General features: G+C 41.6%; 1 protein-coding gene across 3 annotated transcripts in view; it reads right to left on the minus strand.

Annotated features, from left to right (window-relative positions):
* AKAP12 (A-kinase anchoring protein 12) overlaps window positions 1-27,276 on the minus strand; it is a 138,363-nt gene that overhangs the window by 9,123 nt on the left and 101,964 nt on the right. For all 3 annotated transcript variants that reach the window (XM_050949403.1, XM_050949402.1, XM_050949404.1), the window contains one exon: window positions 1,571-7,808. In XM_050949403.1, the coding sequence (XP_050805360.1) occupies window positions 1,579-7,808 (6,230 nt within the window). In that variant the 3' untranslated portion in view covers window positions 1,571-1,578. The remainder of the gene's footprint in view (window positions 1-1,570; window positions 7,809-27,276) is intronic.

Consider the following 27,276-nt stretch of genomic DNA (forward strand, 5'->3'; position numbering starts at 1 on the left):
TAGCCCACGAAAACTTATGCCTAAATAAATTTGTTCGTCTCTAAAGGTGCCACAAGGGATTCCCTTTTTTTCTTTTCTTTTTTTTTTTTGCTTATCCAGACTAACTTGGCTACCACTGAAACCCATCCTCTGTTGTTCACTCCCAGCTTCTGGCAATCAGAGACAAGGGAAACCCAGAGCATGTGGTTCTCCATGACCATCTTGGGTAATAGCCATTGATGGACCTATCCTCCATGAACTAATCTAATTCTTTTTGGAACCCCATTATAGTTTTTCCCTTCACAACATCCCCTGGAAAGGTGTTCCACAGGTTGACTGTCCATTGTATGAAGAAGTACTTCCTTTTGTTTTAAACTTGCTGCCTATTAATTTCATTGGGTGACCCTTTTAAAAAAAAATTGTGTAAAGGAGTAAATAACGCTTCCTTATTCACTTCCATATCATTCACAATTTTCTAGACCTCTATCTTATCCCCCTCTTAGTCGTCTCTTTTCAAAGCTGAAAAGTCCCAGTCTTTTTAATCTCTCCGCACATGGAAGCTGTTCCATACCTTTATCATTTTTGTTGTCCTTCTCTGTACCTTTTAAAATTCTAATAAACCTTTTTTGAGATGTGGTGACCAGAACTGCATGCAGTATTCAAGGTGTGGTCGTACCATGGAAATATATAGTGGCACAATGATATTGTGTGTCTTATTAGCTATCCCTTTCCTAATGGTTCCTAATATTGTTAGCTTTTTTCCACTGCTGCACATTGAGTGGATGTTTTCAGAGAACTATCCACAATGACGCCAAGATCTCTTTCTTGAGTGCTAACAGCTGATTTAGATTCCATCATTTTGTAATTATAGTTGGGATTATGTTTTCCATTATGCATTACTTTGCATTTAATCAACATTAAAATTTCATCTGCCAATTGGTTGCCCAGTCACCCAGTTTTCTGAGATCCCTTTGTAACTCTTTGCAGTCTGCTTTGGATTTAACTATCTGAGTAATTTTGTACCTTTTGCAAATCTTGCCACCTCATTATTTACCTCTTTTCCCCAGATCATTTATGAATATGTTGAACAGCACTGGATCCAGTATAGATCCCTCCATTCTGAAAACTGACCATTTATATCTACCCTTTGTTTTCTTTTAACTGGTTACAGATCCATGAGAGGCCCTTCCCTCTTATCCCATGACTGCTTACTCCGCCTAAAAGGCTTTGGTGAGAGATCGTGTCAAAGGCTTTCTGAAAGTCCAAGTATACTGTATCCACTGGATCACCCTTGTCCAAAGAATTCTAATAAAGATTGGTGAGACACGCTTTCCCTCTACAAAAGCGGTGCTGACTCTTCCCCAACAGATTATGTTCATCTATGTGTCTGGTAATTCTGTTCTTTACTATAGTTTCAACCAATATGGGTCTAGTTGTCTCAAGTTAGGCAAAATAATTTGAAAATTTTGGCCCTGGTTTGCAATCTGAGATCTTTGATGCATGCAAAAGGCACTACACAGTATCAAATCAACAACAATGAAAAGATTCTGAATAATGCTACCAAAAAATAAGTAATGAAAATGCTACTTACATTGGGCCTCAAGATTTGGTGAGCTCTGACTTTGATTGCGGACTCCCACAAGATGCATATTCTTTTACATCTTCCTCTGTGTGTCTCTTCATGTCTTCCACTGGTTGGCTATGTTTGTCTTCCTTCTTTTCTATATGTGTTTGCTGAACCATATATTTCTCTTGGGTGGCCACAGTCTGCCCTGCTTCTTTTTCCTTTAGCTTTGGTTGGTCCGTTCTTGTCTCTTTGGATAAATCTTCTGAAACACTCATATCTATCGCTGAGTTTTGAGCCTCTAAACTTTCACTTGAAACATCTTCAGTGACAGCTACAATCTTTCCTGAATCCTGAATTTCAACCTCTTTTGACATATCAGAAATTAATGGCAAATCTTCTGTTTGTTCTAGAGTAGCTCGTTTCTCTGCAGACTGTGTTAAAATAGTATGTTTGACTGTACTTGGTTGTTGGAACTCTTGTTCTTTACCCTCTACTGTCTTTTCACCTTTTACAAGAAGCTGCTGATGAGCCTGCACACTTTCCTGAACTTCAGATATATTTATATCTTTTTGATTTCCATCTGTTGATTTAATCTGCTGCTGCGATTCAGATGCCATGCACACAGCAGCTGGCTCTTCTGTTCTTTCAAATCTGTCAACCGCAGTCTGAATTATCTTTAATACAATTTTTGTACTCTCAGATTCTACAGTGACAGGCTGAACAATATCTTTTTCGAATTCTATGTGGGTTACAGATGGACTTTCTGTATGTTGAGAAACTAGTTTTTCCCCAGCTTCTTCCCTACACTCTGGCTTCCGTTGCTCCTTCCCCTGGGTTGTGTCATCGACGTAATCTTTTTGGATCAAATCAGGTTGTGTACAGCTTGTTGCTTTCTCAATCATTCCATCCACCATTGCAGCGGTCATCTCTGATACTGACACTGTTGCAGTTTCTTCACTCCTACTGTCTGCAGCCTCAAATCCTGAATGAGCAATGGTAATATCTTGGACTAGTTCAGGAAATAGTTTTGCAGGCACTGCTGCTAAAGGCTCTAAAGTTTCAGCTGAGGTTTCCATAGATGTTACAGTTTCTGCAATGATTTGTTCTTCAACTGCTGCAGCTGTTACAGGCACAGATGCTTTTTGAGCCTCAGAGCTTTCAATACTAGGAATGGGTGAGCCAGTATCTTCTAGCTGCACAGCTAAAATCTCTTGCTGCACTGGAGTTGAATAAAGTTTATCACTGCCTGCAAGTTCCAATTTTCCAGATTCAAACAAATCTTTCTCCACTTCCGTCATTAGCTCAAACTTGGTTTCCTCTCGCTGATTGTCATTTGAACTTGTTGCAGTCAGTAGAAGTGTTTGTTTTGCTTCCATAGGCTCCTCTTCGTCTCCCTTTCCACACACAGGCTGTTCTTTAGGACATATGTCGCTCTGTAGAGGGGCCCCATTTACAACTGCCCCTGGGTATTCTGATTCTAGGTTAGATGGCGCATCTTCTACATCATTCTGCATGGGAGCCTCAGCTGCCACTGCTTCAGCGTGTTCTGATTCCAAGGTAAGCACAGCATCTTCTACCGCTGTCTTCACAGGTGCCTCAGTTACCCCACTCTGCATTGCATCCCCAGTTACAATCGTCTCTGTGCATTTTGATTCTAAGGAGAGCAGGGCATTTTCCATCTCACTCTGCATAGGGATCTCAGTTCCCTCATTCTTCACAGTGGTCTCGATTGCAGTGATTTCTGTGCATGTTGATTCTAAGGTAAGCATGGAATCGTCCACCTCATTCTGCACTGTAGCCTCCTCAGTTACCTCACTCTGCACAGTGGCCTCAGCAGCAATTGCTTCTGTGCATTCGGATTCCAAGAAAAGCAAGGCATTTTGCACCTCACTTTGCATGGGAGCCTCAGCTGCAAGTGCTTCTGTGCATTCTTTTTCTACAATACGCACAGCATCTTCCACCCCATTTTGCACAGCGGCCTCAGTCACATCACTCTGCATTGGAGCCTCAGATGAAAGTGTTTCAGTGCATTCGGCTTCTAAGATAAGCATGGCACCCTCCACCTCTTTCTTCACAGGAGCCTCAGTTACCTCACTCTGCATCACCCCCTCAGTAGCAATTCCTTCCACCTCACTCTGCACAGTGGCCTCGGTGCCCTTAGATTCCCAGGTAAGCATAGCATCTTGCACCTCGCTTTGCACAGAGGCCTCAGTTACATCACTCTGCACTGGAGCTTCAGTTGCAACTGCTTCAGTGCATTCTGAGTCTAAGATGAGCACGGCATCTTCCACCTCATTCTTCACAGGAACCTCAGTTATCCCACTCTGCACAGGGGCCTCATCTACAAGTGCTTCTGTGCATTTTGGTTCTAAGGCCTCCCTGGCATGTTCCCTTTTACTCTGCGCTGGGATGTCAGTCCCCTGACTCTGTATGGGGGACTGAGCTGCAGCTGCTTCTGTACGTTTTGATTCTGAAGAGAGCATGGCATCTTCTGCCTCACTCTGCAAAGGGGCTTCTGTTACAGTTACTTTCATGCATTTTGATTCTAAGTTAGGCACCATGTCCACCACTTGCTTAAATTCCTGGGACATCTCAAGCTTTGCTTCATGTGGTTCACTTTCAGATCCATCCACTTCTGGAGCACCTTCATCTGTGATTTCACCTGGAATTACTACCTTTACATTGATTTTGGCCTCTTCGGTTGAAATTTCTTGTTGTTTTACTACGGTAACATACTCCGCTTTCACTTCATGCTCTGCTTTGGTAGTTATTGTGACACTACTGTAAAATTCCTCGTCTTTCAATTTACCTTTCTCTAGAATCCTTTCTACTTCAGACATTTCTTCATGTCTTTCTATAAATGCTTGTTCAGTTTCTTGCCATTGACTTTCATCTGCCAATCTATCCAGACTTCTAGCTTCTTCTATGTGTACCTTCATCACTGCACACTTTTCACTCATCTCTGACACTTCCTGTAGAACACTTCCGTCAGCTTCATTTCTGCCTCCAACACTTCCTGCACTCTCCATGTGTTGAATGTCAGCCTCTTCAGGTTCTTCTTTCTTTAAGGACTGTTCAACCAACACAGTTTTTTTGCATGTGAGTGTAGCTTCACTAGCTTCATCTTTCATTTCAGATCCAATTTTCTGCACTGACTGAATTATGACTCCAGTCACAGTTCTTTCACTAATCATCTGTACTTCATCTGATAGCTTCACTCTTTGTACAACCTCCTCAAGAATTTCCTGTGTTTGTTTGTTTAATTCTTTTAAATTTTGCTGAGTCCCTTCTATCTCCTGAACAGGTGTAACTTCTTCTGTAGTATCTGGGGATTCAGTTAATTGTGACACTGCAGAAACCATCTCAGTTGTCTCCTCTGCAAAGGACACTTCTGTTGCCTCTTCCAGTGCTGTCAATGCTTCTGATGTTAACTCCAGCTCACTTACTATAGTATCATCACTTATGTCCTTTCTCAACTCTGGCAAAGTTTTAGAAACCACCAATGTCTTTTCTACAACAACTTCAGTTTCAAATATCTGCTCAGTTTGTTCATCATCATCTTTTTCCTGTTCAATGGATTCCGTCACAGTAGCGGATATCCAAGATGGTGACCTTTCTTCAATACTGGTAACTGCTCTCTCCCCCTCTACAACAGTCACAGTAACTGCATGAACCAGTCCTTCATTAAATTGCTCAATAATTAAGGTATCTTCTAATTTTTCAGCTCTCTTTTCATCTAAAGTTTCTTCCCTTATTGCCTCAGCTTGTGTTGCTTGTTGGGCCTCAATTTTCTCTTGTTCAGCTGCTTCATACTCAGATAAAGGAACAACAGCTGGAACATCAGAGTCTTCTTCAGTGGTTTCTCTCATCTCTTCTCCAGCTTCCTCAACACAAGCTTGTTCTGGCTTCCCATCTGACTTTTTCTTCCGACGACCAGGTATTAATTTTTTAAATGAAACCCATGTTTCTTCTTTTCCAGGTTCAACATCTGAAGTAGAATGTTCAATGCTGGAAACTAACACAGGTTCTTCACTTCTCTCTTCCATTTTGGTTTTGGATTTTCTTCTTGGAGTGACTAATCTTTTAAATGATTCCCAGGTTGAAACACCCTCTCCTTCAGATGGACTTCCAGCTTGTTCTGGTGAGGAACTTCCTTGTCCTTGATCACTTTCTTGGGAACTAGTTAGGATCATGTCTGGTGCAGTTTCTTTGCTTTGGCCAACTTCATCTATTTTTTGGCCTTCTTGAGCAAGCCTCTGTCCTACTTCCTCATCAGAAGAGGAGGATTTCCGAGCTCTTTTCTTAGAGGAGCCTACACAAATTAAGGCTTCCCATGATACAGAAGTATCAACCTTTCGTTTTGGCTCTTCTGTGCTTTTTTCTAGCTTCTGCTCCTCACCATTTACTTTAGTTTCTTCCTGATTTTCAGAGACTGCACTTTCAGTAGAAGACAACGTAGCACTCTTTGCCTTATCAATTTCTTCTTCTTTGTCACTTTCAGAAAGCCTTCTGACACGTTTCTTGGGAGTCACCATCTTTTTAAACGATGCCCAAGGAGTTACACACTCTCTTTTTCTCTCTACATCTGAAATTACTCCTTCTTCAGTTTCAGTGACCTGTGTTGCATCTATGGCTTTCTCCACGGAAGGAGGCTCTGTTGATTCTTCAGGTGAAGAGGCAGAGCTCTCTGCCTTTTGTTCTTCTGGACTTTCTGGGGAATCAGCTAAATGTTGAATTTGTTCTACTTGTTCCCCTGGCTTAGTTTCTTCTCTCTTTCCTTTATGCTTCTTTCCAGAAAGCTTCTTTAAGCCAGTTCCTGTAAAAAGTTTCTTTAGGGGGCTGCCTTGCACTTTGGCTCTTTCTTGTGATGACAACAGTTCAACCTCAGTGGTGATGCCTTCTGGAGGCTTACATGCAGCTGCATCTTCAGGGCTTGGTTCTGTTTGCTTGATGTGGTCGTCTACTACTATGCATACTGTTCCTTTGGCCTTTAGTTGTTCCTCAGTGGGTTGAATTCCTTGTAGCTCACCATTTCCTTCAACTGATTGTTCAGAAGCTGAGGAGGGCATCTGTTCGCTCTCATTTGTTTTAACCTCTTTTGCCTCTGTAGTGCTAACATGAACTTCTTCCTCTAACTTTTCATCAAAGATTTCAGTTGCCAGTGGAGCTTTTGGTTCAGGTTTCTCAATTTTTTCACCAAACACTTCTGTTGTCATTGGAGCTACAGGTTCAGATTCTTCTTTAGATTTTTCTAATTTTTCACCAAATATTTCCATGGTTGTGGGAGCTGGTAGTTCAGATTTCTCTTCAAAGTGTATTTCAGTTTTTTCTTCTAAGGATATTTTACATTCTTTCACTGGTTTTGTTTTTTCTTCAGGGGATAGGTCTACTTTTTCTTCAAAGGACACTTCAGATTCCTTGTTTACACTTTCAATGGTCTCTTCTGGAAGTGATTGTTCAGAAGGAATAATAACTTCCTCCTTCAAACTTGCTTCTACTTGGATCTCTGTCACTTCCCTTTCTTGCTCTTCCGTTTCTTTCTCAGTTTTCTCCTTCTCATGTGCTTCTACTGGGATCTCTGCCACTTCCCTTTCTTGCTCTTCCTTTTCTTTCTCAGGAGTCTGCTGCTCATCCTCTTTAGGCTTCCTAAAACTTGTCTTTTTCCTAAACCCAGCCCAACCCTGAGTAAAGAATTTTCTTAGTGGTGATGCGGTTTCATTAACTAATCCATCTGTTGGAGACGCTGGTGACTTGCTAGGTTCTTTTTTTCCTTCTGCCTCTTCCTCACTTGGGCTTTCTGCTACTTTTTCAGGAAGAGATTCATCTTTCCGTTCCTCATTCTTTGGTTCTTCTTCAGTCTTTTCTGCAGGGTGGGTCACCTCACTTTCTGTTGCTTCCTCCACCACTTCTAACTTGACTTCTTTATGATCTCCAGCTCCATTTGCTGCCACTTCTGCTTCTTCTTTTTTAACAGTCAGTAGCTGAACAGGTTCAGACTTTTCAGTCTTATCTTTTTTAACAGTAAACTTGAAACCAACAAATTTAAAAACCTTTTTAAATCCAACATCATTAGACTGAGATTCACTGGGCTGTTCTAACTCTTCTACTTTTTCTTCTTCTGATGGCAACTGCTCGTTAGCTTCTTGAACATCTTTCTGTCCATCTTCAACACCATCCTTATCAGTTGATTCTGGTGGCATGACTTCCATATTTTCAACTAGCTCTTCTTTTACAATCACATTCGCAGGGTCTCTTTGTCCAACTGTAAAGTAAAAATCAGATAGAAACAAATTAGATTTACCATCTTAATTCACTAAAATATGTATTAAAATCGCTCAAAAGATAATACATACTTCAACTTTTAATACAGATATGAATTTACATTTTAAGGTGATCGTGTAAAATATAAATTCCAGTAGTATGGTGGCACCTCTTAGGTCCGCTAATTAAGGGTTTATCTGCAGCTATTATAAACCTAGTTTACCCCGCATCTGTAAGAGGTGAAGAAAATCATATCTGGATTGGTCTTGTTGCTTGACAAAAGGCTCATTCAGAACATTCTAGGCTCACTCTCATTCTTTCTGGGCAAGGGAAGTTCAAGAGTATAAAACAAGTTCAATTCTCAGGTTTTGTTTGGGTAACAGCTGTTCACTTCAGTAATGCCTCTACTTAGGAGATACATATGACATTAATAATTTTTTCTGAAGCAGATGCTCAACCTCATTCCCAGTTAGGAGAAGAGCATAGCATCAAGAATGAAAGTACCAATCCTGCAAACTCACCCTGAGATCTTAAAATCAAACTGGGTTCTTTCCTTTTCCACACATTGCTAGTATTGAAATGTTTTGACGGCTAGATCTTGTCTACTCACCAGTGCAACAGCTCATCAAATCAGTGAGGTTGCAGAGGTGTAAAAAGAATATAGCTTGGCTTGCAGAATCAAAGCTGGTGATGATGCATGGGAAGGCAAGAAGCCAGTTTTAATCTCAGATCCTAGCAGCTTTATCTCTGCTTAGCTGCTCCCTGGGTGCTGCTCTACTGGCTTTTGCCCTCATTAGACAGAGCAGTGCCTCAGTGAAGGCACAGCACATTTGATTTAAAAAATACAATAGTGTGGGGAGGAAAGGAAAAGAGAACAAGTACACGCCATCTGGTCTATATTATGCACTCTATGTAATGTGTGTCCTCTGGTGCAGTGATGCTTGTTATAGTATTGGGTGGACGATCGACCAGGATTTTCCTGTTCCCTACCAGTCTCAGGTCCATGCGCAGCAGTGGGAGTATAAGCCCCAAGGAAACTAGTCATTCCATCTCCCTCCCTGTGCAGATATGGTAGAATGCAACAGAATGTGGTGTTTTCCAACATCTTACTCCCCTGCACTGCCAAACAAATCACAATTTAGCTCTAAATAAAAATACAGACTAAAAGATGTTTCTTTTTTCCCCCCATCACAAGAGATTTTCCAGAGCCTTATAATTAAAAAAAACAAAAGTAAGATTTTCATCAAACTTTTTAGGTTAGTTTCTACTTACAATGAACCTTTCTGCACCACATGCTTGACACCTGCTTCTGTGCATGTCAGTCTCTAAGCCCCCCTTCCTGCTTTCCTACAGATCGTCAAAGGGGTCAAATCTCATTATAGGTTTCCTGCTAAGATCATTTGGCCTGCAGGTGGAGACAGTTTAGTTTATGCCTTACATAGAGTACAATCAGAATTCTAATAGGCACTGTAGTCTTTCTGGATGAGTGCCAGGGTTCTTGATTTATATAGTACATTATAGTTGTTTTGGCAAAATGTGCCAATGACTGTGTCCTTATTAGTATATTGCCAGTACGGTTAGCAACAACTCAAGAGAGACAGCAGTTGTGAACTTAAATGCAGTATACACTAATGTTGAGACCGTAAGATTATAATGTTACCCTAATGGCCAAATGCACTTAGCAGGAAAAATAAAATGAAACAGCGTTGGGGGGAGGAGGAGGGGTTTGCAATGTAAGTAAAAGGAAAAGCTCAGACTCCAAAACGCACACAGAAGAAATGAATGCAGGAATGCATTGAGTTCCACTCACAACTACTGACTTATGACAGTTAAGATTATTGAATTCCATATAAATCAACATAGACCTTGTGCTGACCCTGCTGTTGCTAAATGCGGACAATACCAATTTACAACTATTTTGCTTTGAAGAAACGCAGTTGCACAGAGTAAGTTGCAAACAACAAATTTCAACCCTGGTCCTCCAATCAAATAGAGACTATAGATCCTTGCACCTGTGAAGGGCAACTGGCTTCACTGTGGCAGGAGTGTCACAAAGGTGTACCTGTCTGCATCCAATTGTAGGATCGGGGTTATATTGTATAAAACCCACTCAAATAATGAATCTATGAAACTTCCAACAGTTTAACCCTGAGGGAGGGCCTCGGCGCTCATATCCAAGAAAGATCAATGAATTTTTAAGGTATTTTTAAAAAGTGGACTAGCTCAAAATATTTCATATTAGTAGTAGCATGTTGATATTACTGGTATTTATTTATTAAGGTAGTTCTGTAATAACTCTCACGAGATGAAAATGAAAATACTATGTAAGAGACAATAAGAGAATCAAACGTGTTGTATTTATGTGAGCACACAACTATATAAAAGTTACTGGCAAAGAAAAATTAAAGCAAATATAGAAATAGTTACAAGGAATTCTCTTTTTGGAAGAAGTTTACATTTTATTTTCTGAATTAACTATACCTTTTTGTTTTAAACTTATTTCACGACTACAGTAGGGTTGCCAGTTTTTGTTGGAAGTATTCCTGGTGGTTTCATTACAACATAATCTTTAATTAAGTATTAAATCTTTATTCCTGGAGACTCCAGGACAACCCTGGAGGGTTGGCAACCCTAGACTACAGGAAAAAACATCCAAAACCAGGCAATAAGACCCTTATATTACCTCTGCAGTTTACTGTATACAGAAACTATAGGCTAAGTGAAAAATAAAAAGCACCATATGAACCCATAATCCTAAAAGAACATACTAATTAAGTCAAATGTTTACGTGTTAAATCACAGCTAATCTGGTGACTCAAGTATAAAGCTCTGCTATTAGGGAGACCAAAACTGAAGCCTGCTTGTCATGGGATTTGGGACAGTGTCAGCGACATGAAGAAAGTTCTTAACCTTTAGAGAAGATTTACAGCTAAATTACAATAATCACTCCTAGGACAGTCATTGCTTCTAGCATTTGATTACTGGGAATTTTTCCAGCTGGAATTCTAAAACTGTTTACTGCCCAGAAGTGGTAGTTATACAAATGACATTATTTTTATAGTATGTTGAGAGAGAGGTTTTATTTGCTTGTAGTCTGCTACTGTTTTCACACCCATATTCATTAATTTCTTAAAATAATGTGAAAGGAATAAAATGAAAAAGATATATGAATGCTAAATGACAAAATCTGACCCTGGAGAAGGTGAGCTGAGTTATCGCATCACAATTAACCACTGAAACTAAGAAAATTACTTATCTATACTACTTGTTCTCAGAAGGTAAGTTACGTGAATAGATTCCTGACTCCTGGAAACTCAAAAACTTCCAGAAGTTATTTTGTGGAGATTAACTAGGAAAAAAATGGGCCTCGTATAGTCATTTATACTAGTGTAAAATGGGTATCAAACAGAATCATGCTGTTTGAGTAAGTATTTTGCATGCGGGGAAATGATTATTCAAGGTGTTGGACACTAGTGTCCAGCATACACAAAGAGATGCTGGCTTCAAATTTTTGAAAAAAAATATGACCGCATTGGCATAAGTTGCAAAAATTCCACCCCCCAAAATCCATCAAAGCCACCATAGCAACATTTAAATATCTAATGGACAGGACAGTCAGAGCACTCCCAGCTTTACTTAGAAGGGTCAGATTTGGTTTCCTGCTAGGAGATTGAGTTCAAGCAATGATTTAGAAAAGTATGCAGAGAAATCAGCCTAGTGGGGTAAGGCAGATATTCAAGGTAGGAAGCAGGAATTTCTCTTACTCAACATGCCTTAATATGACCCTGAAGCTGTAAGCATGCCAAGGAGCAAAATGAGAGATGCAATTAGACCAGTGCTTCACCTGGAGACAGGGAAGGTAGTAGTGACTCTGCTCTTCTTCCCACCCACTGGGGCTGGAAGTGACTCCAAGTTTCTCTTTTCCCACTCTCAATCTCCCCTTCAGAGCTGTAACCACCACCTCTCATTTTGCTTTTATTTTCCAACTTTGAAAACATTCTCTTTTCCCATCACCTTCTCAACTTTAAAAACTAAATTAAACTCAAATTCTGAAGATAGCTTAACTTCTCCACCTTTACAGCAAATTTCAGTTTGCTGGACTTGGTAGGAGGGGTAGTTCTGGCTCTTGTCACTACTGTCAGAGAGTCAAGAGACTGGTAAGTCTCATGGTTGTTCCAGATATCACTCAAGCTTGGAGATATAGCAGAAGAGCTGGGATTGTCTTGAAACCCTGGACACATGGTCAGTAGCATGTACCCCTTTCAGCCAGCTCCTCCCAGCTATCATCCCAACCATACCTACTTCCTCTTCCCACTTCTACACCATCACCCCATACTCCTGCTGCTGCAACAGGGTGAAAGAAAAAAAAAAAAACTGTTGATAGAAGTTATTAGAAGTTTGTCATCCCTGACCAAGAAAAAAAAAAAAAAAATCAATCCCCAAGTCTAAGTAATTTTCTTGAGGTAAGCATGATGCTGCAGTGGTGTCAAACGGAACAAAAACTGGGTTAGATCACTCCTGATCCAGTGTAATGCTGAAGATCTGTTAGAAAGGATTTGAAAAATTTACCAGAAACCTACTATTCTGAGAACTCTCGCTATCAATCAGAGGTAGATCCTAAATTAAAGTACAATGGAAGGGAGAAGTTATACTGCAAGATCTAGAGGCTACAGATGTGAGGCAGCCAGCACACTGGTATTAGGAAGTGAAAGGGGCTGGTATTTCTATTAGACTATTTTCTCTGAACCAGATCTGCATTTGGGTAAAAAAAGATCTTGTAAAACTTGAAAATCCACTTCTGCTTAGCTCCTGGGAAAAATTTTCTGTCCCTTCCCCTCCCTAGCCTCTGCTGGCTTGTATGAAAGTGACCAGAAGGTGGGGGAAGCACAGCATTACTCTACCGCTCCCTTCCCTGGTATGATGATGTGACTAAGTGAGGGGCGAATAGGAGTCACAGTGGAGTTTTTTTTTTGGTAGTAATTGATATTTTATTAATAATTTATGTATATCACAGTAGCACCTCATGGTCCAAGTCAGGTCTGAGTCCATTGTGCTAGGCAATGACAGATTTGTAGTGATTGACAGTCCTTGCCCCAAACAGTTTATTATCTAAAAGGCGAGACATCACAGTGAAGGTGAAACAAACCAATGACTAGGAGGGAAGGATGCCTAGATAACAACAATAATATTAATTAAGATATTTTAGTATAGACAGTAGCAAATTCCATGCTCATTTCACAACTAAACTTACATTTAAAAAAAAAACAAAAAAACAAAAAACACACCACCCCACCAGTAAGGCCTCCTTACTCACATCCTCAGTGTCCAAGAGGCAAGAAGATTTTTCAAGCTTTTGTCTAAATGGGAAGGGGAAGAAGTTGTTTGGACTGTTTTATGGTGTTGTTTCTTCTAGTCTAAGTAGTAGTATTTTACGGGCAGGTCTACACTGACAATTCTGCAGCAGTACTGCTGCACCACTGTAGTGCTTCAGTGAAGATGCTACTATTCTCCTGTCTGCAGAGTTAATCCACCTCTACAAGATGTGGTAGCTATGTTGACAGGAGTCGACAGAGTAGCTGTCTACAGCTGGGATTAGGTCAGTATAACTGCATTGCTCAAGGGTGTGGATTTTTCACACCCCTGAGCAACGTAGTTATAATGATGCACATTTATACTGTAGAACTGGCCTAAGTAGATGAAGATTTTATCTGATGGAAGTTGGACTACAACAGTAATGAGTTTTCACTAGACCATTACCACATGCTCCTTCTTACTATCTTAAACAACAGATCTAGTGTCCTCAAACCAGAAATCAGTTTTATCCTTAAATTACCAATTTTAAATCTCTACTGTACTAAATTCACAGATATCTGATCAGTTGAATGTTATAACCACAACATTTATCAATTTACTGTATGGCAATCTCATTAGTTTCTACAGATCTACTCGATATATATAGGTCCTAAAAATTACTAAAATATTGCAGCTATCTCTGCCAAGTTACACTATTAAATACACTGTCCTAGTCAGGGAACACTATTGCTAATCTCAGACTAACAAATTTAACGTCAGCTAGGCTGGAAGCAGAATATCTGCAAATATATTGGTTTTATTGGGGAAGAAAAACTTGTTTTTATTTTGAAAAACATGAAAGCCACAATATAAAAAACCCTCTCTTCATAATCTAGAACAGGGATTGGCAACTTTTGGCATGTGGCCCACCAGGGTGGCCAGTTTATTTACCAGCTGTGTCCGCAGGTTCGGCGGATTGCAGCTCCCACTAGCCGCAGTTCACTCTCCCAGGCCAATGGGGGATGCGGGAAGTGGCGGCTAGCACATCCCTCTGGCCGTGCCGCTTCCCACAGCCCGCATTGGCCTGGAGTGGTGAACCACAGCCAGTCGGCGCCGCAATCAGCCGAACCTGCATACGCGGCAGGTAAACAAACCAGCCCAGCCCACTAGGGAGCTTACCCTGGTGGGTCACATGCCAAAGGTTGCCGATCCCTGATCTAGAATCTAACAACTGTATCATCCACAACTGTGTCAGCAGTTTTGTTTTGTATTACATTAAACTAGTTCCTGAGCAGAAAAACCTGTAGTAAAGTGATAAATCAATGGCTACCAGTCCCTCAATGCATATGTCTTCAATCTCCAGCCAGACACTTTCAGAAACTACCAAATTTACTCATCTGCAGTGCAGCACCTTACCTTGTTAACTAGCTTGGTGATTCAAAGTTGTACAGCTTCCAATATATTAACTTTGGGAAGTAAAGTGACTTGCTCTAGAAATTACTTAATATCCTATATTAAGATCATGTAATTCTACCATATTTGTCAGAATATTGTTTAGTTAATATTAGGTATCTTGTGTCATTTAGACGAATACGTTTGGATTATATAACAAATCTGACATTGAGAGCAGAGGAGATTGGGGGCGGGGGAATTCACCTTGTTTTGGGAATTCAGTGCTGGTGACAGGTGATAACTTGACATGTTACTGAAAGTCCTTTATTCACAGGTCAGGCACAATAAACATGACCAATAGCAATGCAAGCTAGCCTTGTTACTGTGCTATTAACCCACACATGCAGGAACCACTTCTCAGAGTGAGAGGTTTATTTAGCACTTCCATCCATTAAATCCTTCTTGATGGTGCCAGCCAAGGAGCCAAATAGCAGCAAATGTTACAGTGATTGCAGTCATATAGAAGTCTTGTTCTCCAGAAGTAAGATTGAGACCACCACACTCATTTCACATAGGCTGTCAAACAGCCATCAAATGGCAGCAGCTTTTGGTCACCACCAAGCTGGGCTAGATTTGAACACCAAGAAATTTTATTCTGCGATGCTGTTTCTATGACCAATGGAAGGCATAATAGACCTTTGAGAAAATTACATCAGTGGAGGAAGGGATTACACTTGTGTTCACATTAGCGTTTACGGGAATCACATACCTGCATGAACTCCCATGCATTGACAAAAAGAAAGAGAATCCTATACTTATATGCAAATTTTGCAATATACAATAAAAAGAAAGGGTCACCCAGAGCTTAATTTGTAATGAAAGAGGTGCCACGCTCAAGCAATGAGGTGCTGGGGCTATGAACTGCTAAGCCTAGAGAGGCCAAGGCTCAGCCCTGGCACGCCCACTGAAGCATCTGGCACTGGCCATTGTCGGAAGACAGAATACTGAGCCAGACAGACCATCGGTCTGACCCAGAATGGCCATTCTTATTTCTTACATTAAATCAAGGCAAATTCTAGTTTTCTTAAAAAACTAGACAAAAAACCCCTCCCCAACAAATACTTAAAGAGTTTAGACAATCTGCTTTCTTGTGACCACTACCTATTTGCATCTCTCTCCTTTCCCTTGCTCCCCACACCCAGAAATTTGAGACAGGACCATAGGCCAAGAACCTATGCTATAAGAAGAGGCCACAACAGATAGGCTCAGCTCTAGGGAGGCATAACCCTCTGTTTGGCCAAAGCCACCTAAACCCGCTCTCCCTCCCTGCAAAGGCAGACTCTCATTTCCCTCTGCCCACCTTGAATGACGACAAGTAGGTGGTGCTGGTCCTGCTTTGAATGCATCTAGAGCAGGGATGGGCAAACTTTTTGCCCCGAGGGCCACATCCCAAGTTTTTGCCCAAGGTTGTTTCAGAGTCCCAATGAATCAATCCATAGTGAAAACAATGCCAGAGAGATTTGGACACTCAGTTGTCAGCCAACTCCAGACAGCGTGACAGTTAACATACATCAAAACTGAGCTTATACTTGTCCACAGTTTGATTATTCATGACATTTAAAGGAAAATAGTTGGAATTCTCTGCAGTTATTGAAAAGATGCCAAATAACTGGACGTATCTGCTCTTCCATCTGTGAGTGGAAGACAAATCTGCAGGAAATCAATAGCATTTTTTTTTTTTTTTTTTTTTTTTTTTTGGAGAAAAAGTATCTTCAAAAAGGAATGAAAATGGCTGCTGGTAATTTTTCAGCTGCCACTTCCTACCTTAACATTTGAGCTCTTCCCTGCCAAAGAAGCAGTAAAGTAATTATGCATGCATACAAAAATGCCACAGTTTAAAGTAGCTAAGTATCAAAATACACATTTCCACATTAAAAACTTTGCCAGCATGCTTCATGACAGGTAGGTCCTTTCCCTCAGACTGCAAAATTGAAACACCAGACAATCACCACATTACTGAAAAGAACAGCAGATGGCAGTACAGCAACATTTTTACAGCTATCACTATAGTTTATCAGGCACACGTATGCCTCTCTTGAAGTTCATGGTATACAAAAATACGTAATATCAAGATTTAAGTATCATTAATGGTTTGCCAAATTACATTAGCCCTAAGTTAATATACTTAGGCTTTGTTTGTTTCTTTGGGGTGTGGGGAAAGATCCTTGAGCAATGAATCTGAAATGACAGATAACAATATTGTATACAAGAGGACATTAAGGGTGAAATCCTGGCCCCATTTAAATCAATGAGACTTGAAGTCAATTATTCTACCAGACCCCTGATATTGTGTAAGAGGTGAAATTAAGAAAGAATGAGAATGTGCATTCCTTTGCTCTGTAGATCTGAATGGAATGCTAAGAATACACAAAGAAAAATAGATCAAAGTCAAATGGCCACAACCTTGGGACAAGTATTGCTCTTCACCAGACATCTGGATAAATGCAGTAATTCTGCCACAGGGCACACAGGGTAAAATTTTCAAAACTGCCTAAGTCACACTTTCAAAAGTGACTTAAGCTTCTAATTCCCTCTGGAAGAGACTACATCTTTGTGCATGGACAGTGCATTGTGGATATAATTGGAATACAAACAAACAAACCTAAAAATACATCTACATGATCCCAAGTAATGAACTAGGGAGAAAAAGGTAGTATTCATATCCACATTTAATAGCCCAGTGATAACTGCTTATTCAACAATTGCAATCTCTAATGGTAATCGTATTTATCTGACAAGTAAAAATCTTCCTTTTAATTGTGCTAACACTCAGGACTATCCAATCTCATCTAACTCAAAGTCCACCATCCAGTAACATCCTTGCCCCCATGGAATTTTAAGTCATTAAAAGTTCAAACTGAGTAATTTGTAAGGGCAGGAACTGCGGTAAAACACTTCTAAAAGAATCTGGGATTACTCTCCCTTTGGGAATGTATGTCTTTTGTAGACTTCAGTGCATTCCACAAGCAAAAATATTTATCTGAGGCCATGTCTACATCTACAATTTTGCAGCGCTGGTTGTTACAGCTGTATTAGTACAGCTGTATAGGGCCAGCGCTGCAGAGTGGCCACACTTACAGCAACCAGCGCTGCAAGTGGTGTTAGATGTGGCCACACTGCAGCGCTGTTGGGGCGGCTTCAAGGGAGGTTCGGGAACGCGAGAGCAAACCGCGGCGAAGCTGGTCTCCTTTCCCGGTTTGCTCTCTCGTTCCCCGAACCCCCGAACAAGCAGGTCTCCTTCCCTGCGGTTTGCTGGGTGGTTCGGGGAACGCGAGAGCAAACCCGGGAAAGGAGACCAGCTTCGCCGCGGTTTGCTCTCGCGTTCCCCGAACAAGCAGGTCTCCTTCCCTGCGGTTTGCAGGGTGGTTCCGGGAAACGCGAGAGCAAACCGCGGCGAAGCTGGTCTCCTTTCCCGGTTTGCTCTCGCGTTCCCGGAACCACCCAGCAAACCTCAGGGAAGGAGACCTGCTTGCTCGGGGTTCGGGGAACGCGAGAGCAAACCGCGGCGAAGCTGGTCTCCTTTCCCGGTTTGCTCTCGCGTTCCCCGAACCCCCCTGCAAACCGCAGGGAAGGAGACCTGCTTGCTCGGGGTTCGGGGAACGCGAGAGCAAACCGGGGAAGGAGACCAGCTTGATTACCAGAGGCTTCCTCAGGTATGCTGGGATACCTGCTTATTCCACGGAGGTCAAGAAAAGCGCTGGTAAGTGTCTATATTTGATTACCAGCGCTGGATCCTCTACACCCGAGACAAAACGGGAGTACGGCCAGCGCTGCAAACAGGGAGTTGCAGCGCTGGTGGTGCCCTGCAGATGTGTACACCTCCTAAGTTGCAGCGCTGTAACTCCCTCACCAGCGCTGCAACTTTCTGATGTAGACAAGCCCTGAGAATCCTAGGTAGGAAGGGCTTAGCAATGGTCTGAGTGCAATTAACTTTACCAGACACAGGTAACTCCCTGTCTCTCTAGCCCCCAGTGAAAAATGAATATTGTGAATAAGTGATTTATTTTACTGGGTCTTTAACTCTTAAAAATTAAAGCCATCCCATTCACGTGCTGAGAGGAAACAAGAAAGAAACCCAAACAATCTATGAAAAATCTTTCTTTCATTCATTCTTTGCCCTAGAAAGCATACTTCAATTAAGTCATTTCCACAAAACTATACAGTTTAACGGGAAGCTTGTCACAAAGTATGAGTGGAATTTCCCAAAGGGAAAAGGGTTGGGCTCTTCAAATACGAGGCATGTATCAGATATTTGAAAAATGATTAGTAAAATGAGGGGAAAACAACCTGTGACAACAAAAGTCATTTAATATTGCTATAGTTTAAGACAGGGGTTGGCAACCGATGGCACGCGAGCCAATTTTTAATGGCACGGCTCTGCCGGGACTCCAGCATGCCACTAAAAATCCTGCCCAGCCCAGCGCACTCTCCTCTGCCCTCTACTTCCCCCGCGGGGGCAGGGAGCAGAAGCACAGCCGTGTGCACGGGGTAGGCAAATGGCCCCACTCTTCTGGCACGGCGGGGCCGAGCGCAGCAAGCTGCCGGCCCCTCCCCCACCTTCTCCCCTCCCCTGGAGCCCTGCTGCCGCACTCTGGGGGTTGGGGCTCCCCGCTCAACCGGAGGGGCAGGGCTGCATGCTCCCGCGGAGCAGCGTATCTAGCTGTGTGGAGCCTCATGCTAAGGGGCCCAGGGCTGGGGGGGTTGGATATGGGGTGGGGGCAGTTAGGGGACAGGGAGCAGGGTGGGTTGGATGGCGGGGGGTGGAATCCCGGGGGGGTTGGATGGGGCACGGGAGTCCCGGGGTTTGTGAGGGGGCAGGGGGTGAATAGGGGTCAGGGCAGTCACGGGACCGGGAACAAGGAGGGTCCTATCAGGAGACAGGGGGTGGTTGGATAGGCATGGGAGTCCCAGGGGTCTGGCTGGAGACGGGGGTTTGGATGAGGGTCGGGGCAGTCAGGGGACTGGTAGGAGGTGGAGTCCAGTCTGGGGACAAGGAACAGGGAGGCTTAGATAGGGGGTGTGGTCCTAGGGGGCAGGGGTCCCAGGAGGGGGTAGTCAGGGTACAAGGAGCAGCGGGGTTGAGAGTTTTTAGGGGGGCAGTCACCCAGCACTCTCCCCTAAGCCCTGAGCCCTGACCCCCCCCCACACACCCACCACACCCTCTGCCCTGAGGCCTGTACCTCCCTCATACATACCCAGCCCTCTACTTGACTCCTTCTTCCCCTCCTCCCCCCACCCACAACCCTAGCCCTGACTCTGGCACCTCCACCCATACCCAGCACCCCCTCTGCCCTGACACTTACACCCCCTCACATACCCAGCCCCCAGCCCTCTGCCGCCAGCCCTCTGGGTCCTGGCCGCCAGCCCCGTGCAGCCCACTGCTGGTCAGGGGTTCTGGCTGACGGACCCTTGCCAGCCGGGGTCCTGGCCGCAGGCCCCGCTCAGCCCGCTGCCAGCCTAGGTGAACAGAACCCCAGACCAGCAGGAGGCTGAGCGGGCCAGCAGCGTAAGATCAACATTTTAATTTCATTTTAAATTAAGCTTCTTAAACATTTTGAAAACCCTGTTTATTTACAATACAACACTAGTTTAGTTATATAATATATAGACTTATAGAGAGAGACCTTCTAAAAAACGTTAAAATGTATTACCGGGCACGCAAACCCTTAAATTAGAGTGAATAAATGAAGACTTGGCACACCGCTTCTGAAAGATTGCCGACCCCTGGTTTAAGATCTAACAGTGTTTCCATTATAAAAACCTCAATTTCAGGTGGCAAGCAGCAAATGACGAGGGAGCAGGGATGTCAGAGAGAGACCGGTCTTTCCCCTCCTTTCAGCAGGAGCCCCTCCAGCTCTTCCTCCCTCTTCCTAATAAGATCTTTCAGCCTCCCTAGCTTAGCTGTATCCTCCAATCACCTCCAAAAGTGCCTCCTTACCCTCCAAGGCCTTGTTTTAAAACTTTGCAGTGTAAACACTTGAACATGGTTGTAAAAAACCAAGTTAGCTAATATGAAGCTGAATATGATTTGTCCTGGTCCACAATGACCACTAAGTTATATGCAGCATGGCATCAGCTAACTTAATTCTTTACAACCATGTTCTACCCTGGTAATGTTTTGTAGTGTAGACAAGGCCCAAAGTATGTGTCTACACAGGGATAAAAAACCCACAGCTGGCCGTAGGGTTGCAAACTTTCTAATTGCACAAAACCAAACACCCTTGGCCTCAACCTTCTCTGAAGCTCCCCTCCTTCTGTCGCTTGCTCCTGCCCACCTTACTCACTATAACTGGGCTGGGGCAGGGGGTTAAGGGTGCAGGGCAAGGGTTCTGGCTGGTGATGTGGGCTCTGGGCTGGGGCTGTGGACAAGGAGTTTGGAGTGAGGGGTTCAGGAGGGGGCTCGGGGTGAGGCCAAGAGGTTTGGAGTGCTGAAGGGGATGAGGACTCTGGTGGAGGTATGGGCTTTGAGGATGAGGCATTTGGGATGCAGGAGGGGGCTCCGGCTGGGGCCAACGGGTCTGGAGTGCGGAAGTGGGCTCAGGGCTGGGGCAGGAGGTTGGTGTGTGGGAGGGGGAGCAGGCTCTGGATGAGAGTTTGGGAGCAGGAGATGGTTCCGACCCAGGGCAGGGTGTTGGGGTGCAGGGTCTGTGGGGGAGTTTGGGTGCAGCAGAGGGTTCAGACCTAGGGCAGAGGGTTGGGGTGCAGGTTCTGGCTGGGTGGCACTTACCTCAGATGGCTCCCAGCCAGTGGCACAAAGGGGCTAAGGCAGGCTCCCTGCCTGCCCTGGCTCCACCTTGCCCCCAGAAGCAGACAATGTCTAGCACCTAGGTGGAGGCACGGCCAGGTGGGTCTTTGTGGTTTGCGCTGCCCACACCTGCAGGCACCGCTTCCACAGCTCCCACTGGCCACCGTTTCCAGCCAATGGGAGCTGCAGAGCTGGTGCTTGGGGAGGAGCAGCACAGGGAGCTTCTCTGATCACCACTGTGCCTAGGGGTTTCAGAGACATGCCAGCCGCTTCCAGGGAGCTGCACAGAATCAGGGCAGGCAGGGAGCTGCCCGGGTCCCTTTGTGACCAGGCATTCTGGTGGAAAACCAGACCTTTGGCAAACCTAGCTGGCCTTTAGTCAACTGACTAAGTTCATGGAGCTCAGGTTGTGGGGCTGGGGGGTGGGGGAGGGAAGGGAATTGCTTGGTAAATGTATACTGCCTTGGGCTGGCATCTGAGCTCTGGGACTCTTCTGAGGCTGGCGCTTGAGCTAGCCTGAGCCCAAACATCTACACAGCAGTTTTTAGCCTAGCAGCCTGATCCCTGTATGCCTAACTCAGCTGCCTTGGGCCTGCCATGGTCGTCCCACAGGTCTTTTATTCCTGTGAAGATGTACTCACAGAGGTTAGAAGGCATCATGCTCTCTCCATCAACCTCCCCAATCTGCAGTGCTTGAAGCAACATGCTTGTTCTTTCTCAGACTGAAACCCTGCCTTCCTTGATGATTTGCAGATCGAAGGAGGAATCAGTAAAGGACTGAGGGCATGTTGGGAATGCAGATTGGTACTGGAGGTGCCAGAGGCAGGAAGGGCAGCAGGAACAAGTATAGTATATTCTAGGCAAGAATCTTGACCTAGACCAGCCTCCTAGAAGTTAGAAATTGTCCCTCCACAAGGCCTCCTAATGGCTCTCGTTAACCCTTACTAAGTGTTGGACCCTAAGAATTAACTGTTGTCTCAAAGGGTCAAATTGGTTCTTTAGTTTTGAAAAACTAGAGGTACAGAAAATATATGCAAGTTTACCAGTTTGGGTTCCTTTTCAGTATTCTTAAAACCTAAATACACAGTTTAATTTCAGTTTAACAAGAAACTAAAACAGAATCAGTTCCTTTTTCTGTTTTGAAGATCAAGTGCTGAGTCTGACAGATGAAGGACTGCTGTTCATAAAGGCATTGCTTTATATGCATGGCAATCACTTACAAAGTGTTTTTATTTCTAATTTTTTAATACTATCCTTCATACTATGCTAAGAAAAAGAATCCATTAATTAGTTAATGTCTGTAAAACACTTTGAAGATAAAAATAGAGCTGTATATTTATTATGAAAGCTACAGACATGTAGTAAGAATTGATGAATAAAATTTCTAAATGTAGTTTGTGGGCTGTGTAGTAAGCTTTTCAAAAGTGCTAAAGTAATTTTATAATAATTAGAGCTTTCAAGGCCATTTGGATTAAATACCTACCCCTCATTTCAATACTTCATTAAATGAAAGTTAGAAAAAAAAAAGATGAATACAAAAAGTGTACATTTAAATTCCTTTAAAAAAAAGTATAGTAGTTAAGGACGGAAGTCAAATATTTAGGATGAGGGCTGAAACTATCTTTACCTCAAACGCCACACATGTACAATGTGTGCTGCTGGAGTGACAAGAACATGGGCCATAAGAACACGGGTCATCTCACACAATGCATCAGCTCAGTGCTTACCCAGAATGGTTTCACTCTTTACTGCTCTCATGCCTAAATCAACCCAGTTGAATGGTTTAGTCTGTACTCTAATAAAACTGCAAGGGCACAGTAGTATTTTGTGTGGGCTTTAAGGGGCAAGGATGCTTGATTTTACAAACTTTTATGGTAGCTAGGAGTTCGGGGGATAAGAATTTATTTTCAGTTATATGTTGCTGCTAAAGTATTGATACAACATTAAGATTTTAATACATATTTCAGTCATTTCCTATCTAATTAAAATCCAATGAGCAACACAGAGGATTAATACCCTTTTTTGCATTTATCTTCTACTAAGTTGGTAGATAGTGTTGGTAGCTTTTCTTAACTCCTCCTACCAACTCTCTTCCCTTTAGGGGTGAGAATGTATTCCATTTCTAGAATTTGGAAGAGAAAAAAAAAAGTCTCAGGCTGCAACAGTTAAATCTGCAGCATTTCATGTTCTTGCAGTCAACCATGTCAACATCTGGAGCTGGTTGAGTTCTCTCCCCCTAGGATTTGCAGCACAGCCCTGGATTTTTTCCATAAATTCCCCACATTCTAAATCCATCAGATATACATGTCATGCATACCCAACACCCCTCTTCCAAACTCCACTAGTCATTGAAAGACTCCAAAAAGGGGTTTTTTGGTCTTAGCTTATTAAAATGTTTAAATAGTAAGGGCCAAATTCTGCTCTTGGTCATATATTGTGATTACTGGGGTTACATGAGTGTAAAAGAAAGCCTCTGGCTTAAACCCAAGATATAAAGGAAATTAACAGTATTTTGCCTCCATTGTGTCTAGAGTTGCAATATATTTGACATGTAAAAACCACCCACTGTTCTGACACTCACACAACAGCCAGAAACAACAGGGCAATTTTAAGAATGAATTTGGATGGACAGATTTCCTTGCTTCTGATAGTTTTAATTCATGCCTTTTATTATTTACATGTATTTGTTGGACTTGTTTAGCTTTTATTATTAATAGAAGCATGAAAAGAAAATTATGAAAGGAGTCTAAAGTTTATAAGTGTTGGTAAAAGCAATAACTCTTGATGGTCTACCATGTCAAAAATATACTTTAAAAAGATGTTTACTTTGCAAAGATTTGTTTATGATAGGATAGCTATTTGGAGATATTAGTCAATTTGACTTTTTCTAGCAAGCAAAAGACAAGCTGTGGATTTCAATTTTCATTATGGAAAATTAGAATTAAAAACTGTTTTATAACCCCAGGTGTGGATAGTTGGTTTTTTTTTTTTAACCTCAGATTTGAGGGTATAGCTTTTAATAATAAATCAGATGTCAGTTAGCCTTACTAATAAAAATAACTTAAGGAAACATTTTAGATAGGACTTTTTCAAGAGCTACATTAAATTTTAAACTGAGGAGCTTAAACGTACTGCAGTCTGGAGGACTGCTGATTCTTGACAAGGTATTTTGCAAGTCTTTTCTCTCCTTGTTGACCTTCCAATGGCTATATTTACATCTATACCTCAAATTACAAATACTTCCTTTTAAAGTCTATTACTACATCCTTCACCATTCTATCCACTCACCTATTTTTGAGCCCAGATTTACTTGTGCCTAACTGTGGGGAGGGTTTCTTTGTAGATAGCAGTAATTAGCATTTAAAAGAGATTTACACACTGGACTTCACAATGAATACTTGTAATCCATGACCTTTTCAGTGATTTATTTCAGAGATTTAAATACAAATTCACTGTTAACTCCACCTTGGATGCTCCCAGTAGTGTTTAGCAAATTGGTAGTCAAGCAGCTGAATGTTGTAATCCCACACCTTTTTTTTTTATTTATTTACATAAAGGAAATAAGGGGGGTGGATCATAAGTCAATTATAATTTTTCATGCATTTTGTTTCTCTGTGAAAAAGCACAAGCATGGTCCTGAAGAAGGTAATTAAACTTATATTAACTTATATGTAACTAACTTAAAAGATAGCACAAGCATTACTAATGTTATGGTATTGCCTTCCATCATAAACACCTTATTTTCAGACATTTATGATATGTCTGTAAAAGTCTGCTCCAGACTGAGGTCTGACTTATGAAATTCCTGCCAGGGGTACTGCATTTTACCAATTTAACATTTTTAAAAATCAAGTATATTTGTATTTTTATCTAAATATTTCTAAAATACGTATTTAAGTTGTTTTGATGCTCTTTAAGTTCACTAACAATTTTTCAGTTACTTACTGTATTTAGAGATTCTTTGCTAAATGAATTTCTCACAACCATTCTGCTTTCAAGTCAGCCCAGCTACTATGCAGGTTAACCAAACCAACATGCTACAAATAATTATGACATCTGGGTGTAAGCTTGGCTACTCTTCTCATGTTCAGAGGTATTTAAAATAAAATAAAATAAAAAAATCTTAGTTTCCCCAATATGATATGTAGTTGTAATACTACTAAAGATATTTGAAAAAATACCTGATGCATTAGGGACAAACAAGAGTTAAAGTTATATATCACACTATTTACTTGAGTGTTGTTATAAATGTAAATCAGGATTTTCTGAAATGTAACAATGAATAATGCCAATTCACAATGAGAACCAGATTGAAAGTTCTCCTAACGACATCTCAATGAAGGATAAATTTTAGCATTACTTGCAAACTGCACAAGAGATTTACACTAATTTAAGCTCACAAATTCCTGCTTATCAAAAAAAAAAAAGTGTAGACCTCTATGTTCAGCTGATAACTGGTACTATGAGCAAGTTCAAATGCTTGCAAAATGTCGTTCAAATGCAAGCATTCTACAATTTACCCAAGTCAGTTTGGTAGTTCATTATCTTTTTCTTTCTTTCATCATTCTTGTGACCCTATAAAAAGGTTTCCTCAAAAATAAATAATACATAAACTAACCTTTAATTACTAGCAATAAAAGAAAAGAGCCCTTGAGGATAGACTCAGCATGCAATAAGCTCATTAAGCATCTAGTTTAATGAAAACCCCACTGTAAACAACAGCGCCAAGTAAAGCTTGGGCCACAGAACCCCCTTTCTTTCCCCCAACCTCGCCAGCTGTTACAGACCACATACCATCCTCCCCCAGGCTCAAATTCTCCCACAGCTAGACTTTTAGAGATTTTATTCTCAGTAGAAATGCAAACATGAAAAGCCAGGACTCAGGTATTTGTCATGTCCATTTACTAGCTCAAGTAAATGCCATGAGGGTGAATGAATAGTTGTTCAAACAGTTAAGATAGGAAAAATGAAGCTGAACTGATTACTAAAGAAATGTTTATAATCAGCTGACAGCAAAATTAATAGAGAGCAAGCCAGTAAGTCTACAGGAAGTAATAAGATTTTGTTTAGTTCATACTCTGGCTAAACTCATCACTTTAATTTTCACAAAAAGGGACTATCCGCACAAACAACTCTGTGAAGAGGTGTTTTCAAAAAACCCCAGAGTTTTTAATTGAAAGCCAAACAAACAATTTGTAGGATTTTCCTGACACACCCACAAAAATGTTGATCTCTTTAAGATGTAGTTTAAAATACAAATTGTTTAACGGATAAGGAGTGACAGTTCCATTCTTCACACTACTGTTAGTCAAACACTTTATTTTCAATAGCTATTACTGTCATAAAGACAAACAATTGAACAAGGAATGTACTTTTTTAAATTGACAAAGTGAAGTGAATGGTGATCATTTGACCTCCAGAAGTTAAAAAAATGAAATTATGGAGTTTTTAAAAGAGAGAGTTTATATTTTAAAAATCTTTATACTGCACTTAACTGATGTATGGGAAAATAGCTGATGCAACAAAACATTCATAATAAAGTTCAATGTAAAACAAAGTTTTAACAAGTTCATTAAATCTTAAGAATTCAAGGCTGCAAGAACTACATTAGAATGCCTTCTAAAAAACCTTGAAGGCTACTGTGAAATACTAATCTACATACACAAGGAAAATCTTTAGTGATTGAACTCAAATTTATAGAGAAATTAATGTAGGTTTCTTTTTTGTAAGCTACTCTCAAACAGCAATTTTTATTTTGCCATTTTAAATTAAACACTATCAAGCAACAAAGATACATTAATGTTTTTGGAGGGTCTAAATTATATCCCCCTTCCATACATCTGTTTCAATTCCATTTACCTAAGTTGAGTCTGAAGGATAATAATTTTGTATTACATTACCTGTTGATTCATACTTATCAACAGAACCAAGGCAGTCATGGCTAGTTTTTCTTATGCACTTATCCTTTAATTCAGCTGCT

This window comes from Gopherus flavomarginatus, chromosome 4 (assembly GCF_025201925.1).
Source record: "Gopherus flavomarginatus isolate rGopFla2 chromosome 4, rGopFla2.mat.asm, whole genome shotgun sequence".
Classification (NCBI taxonomy): Eukaryota; Metazoa; Chordata; order Testudines; family Testudinidae; genus Gopherus; species Gopherus flavomarginatus.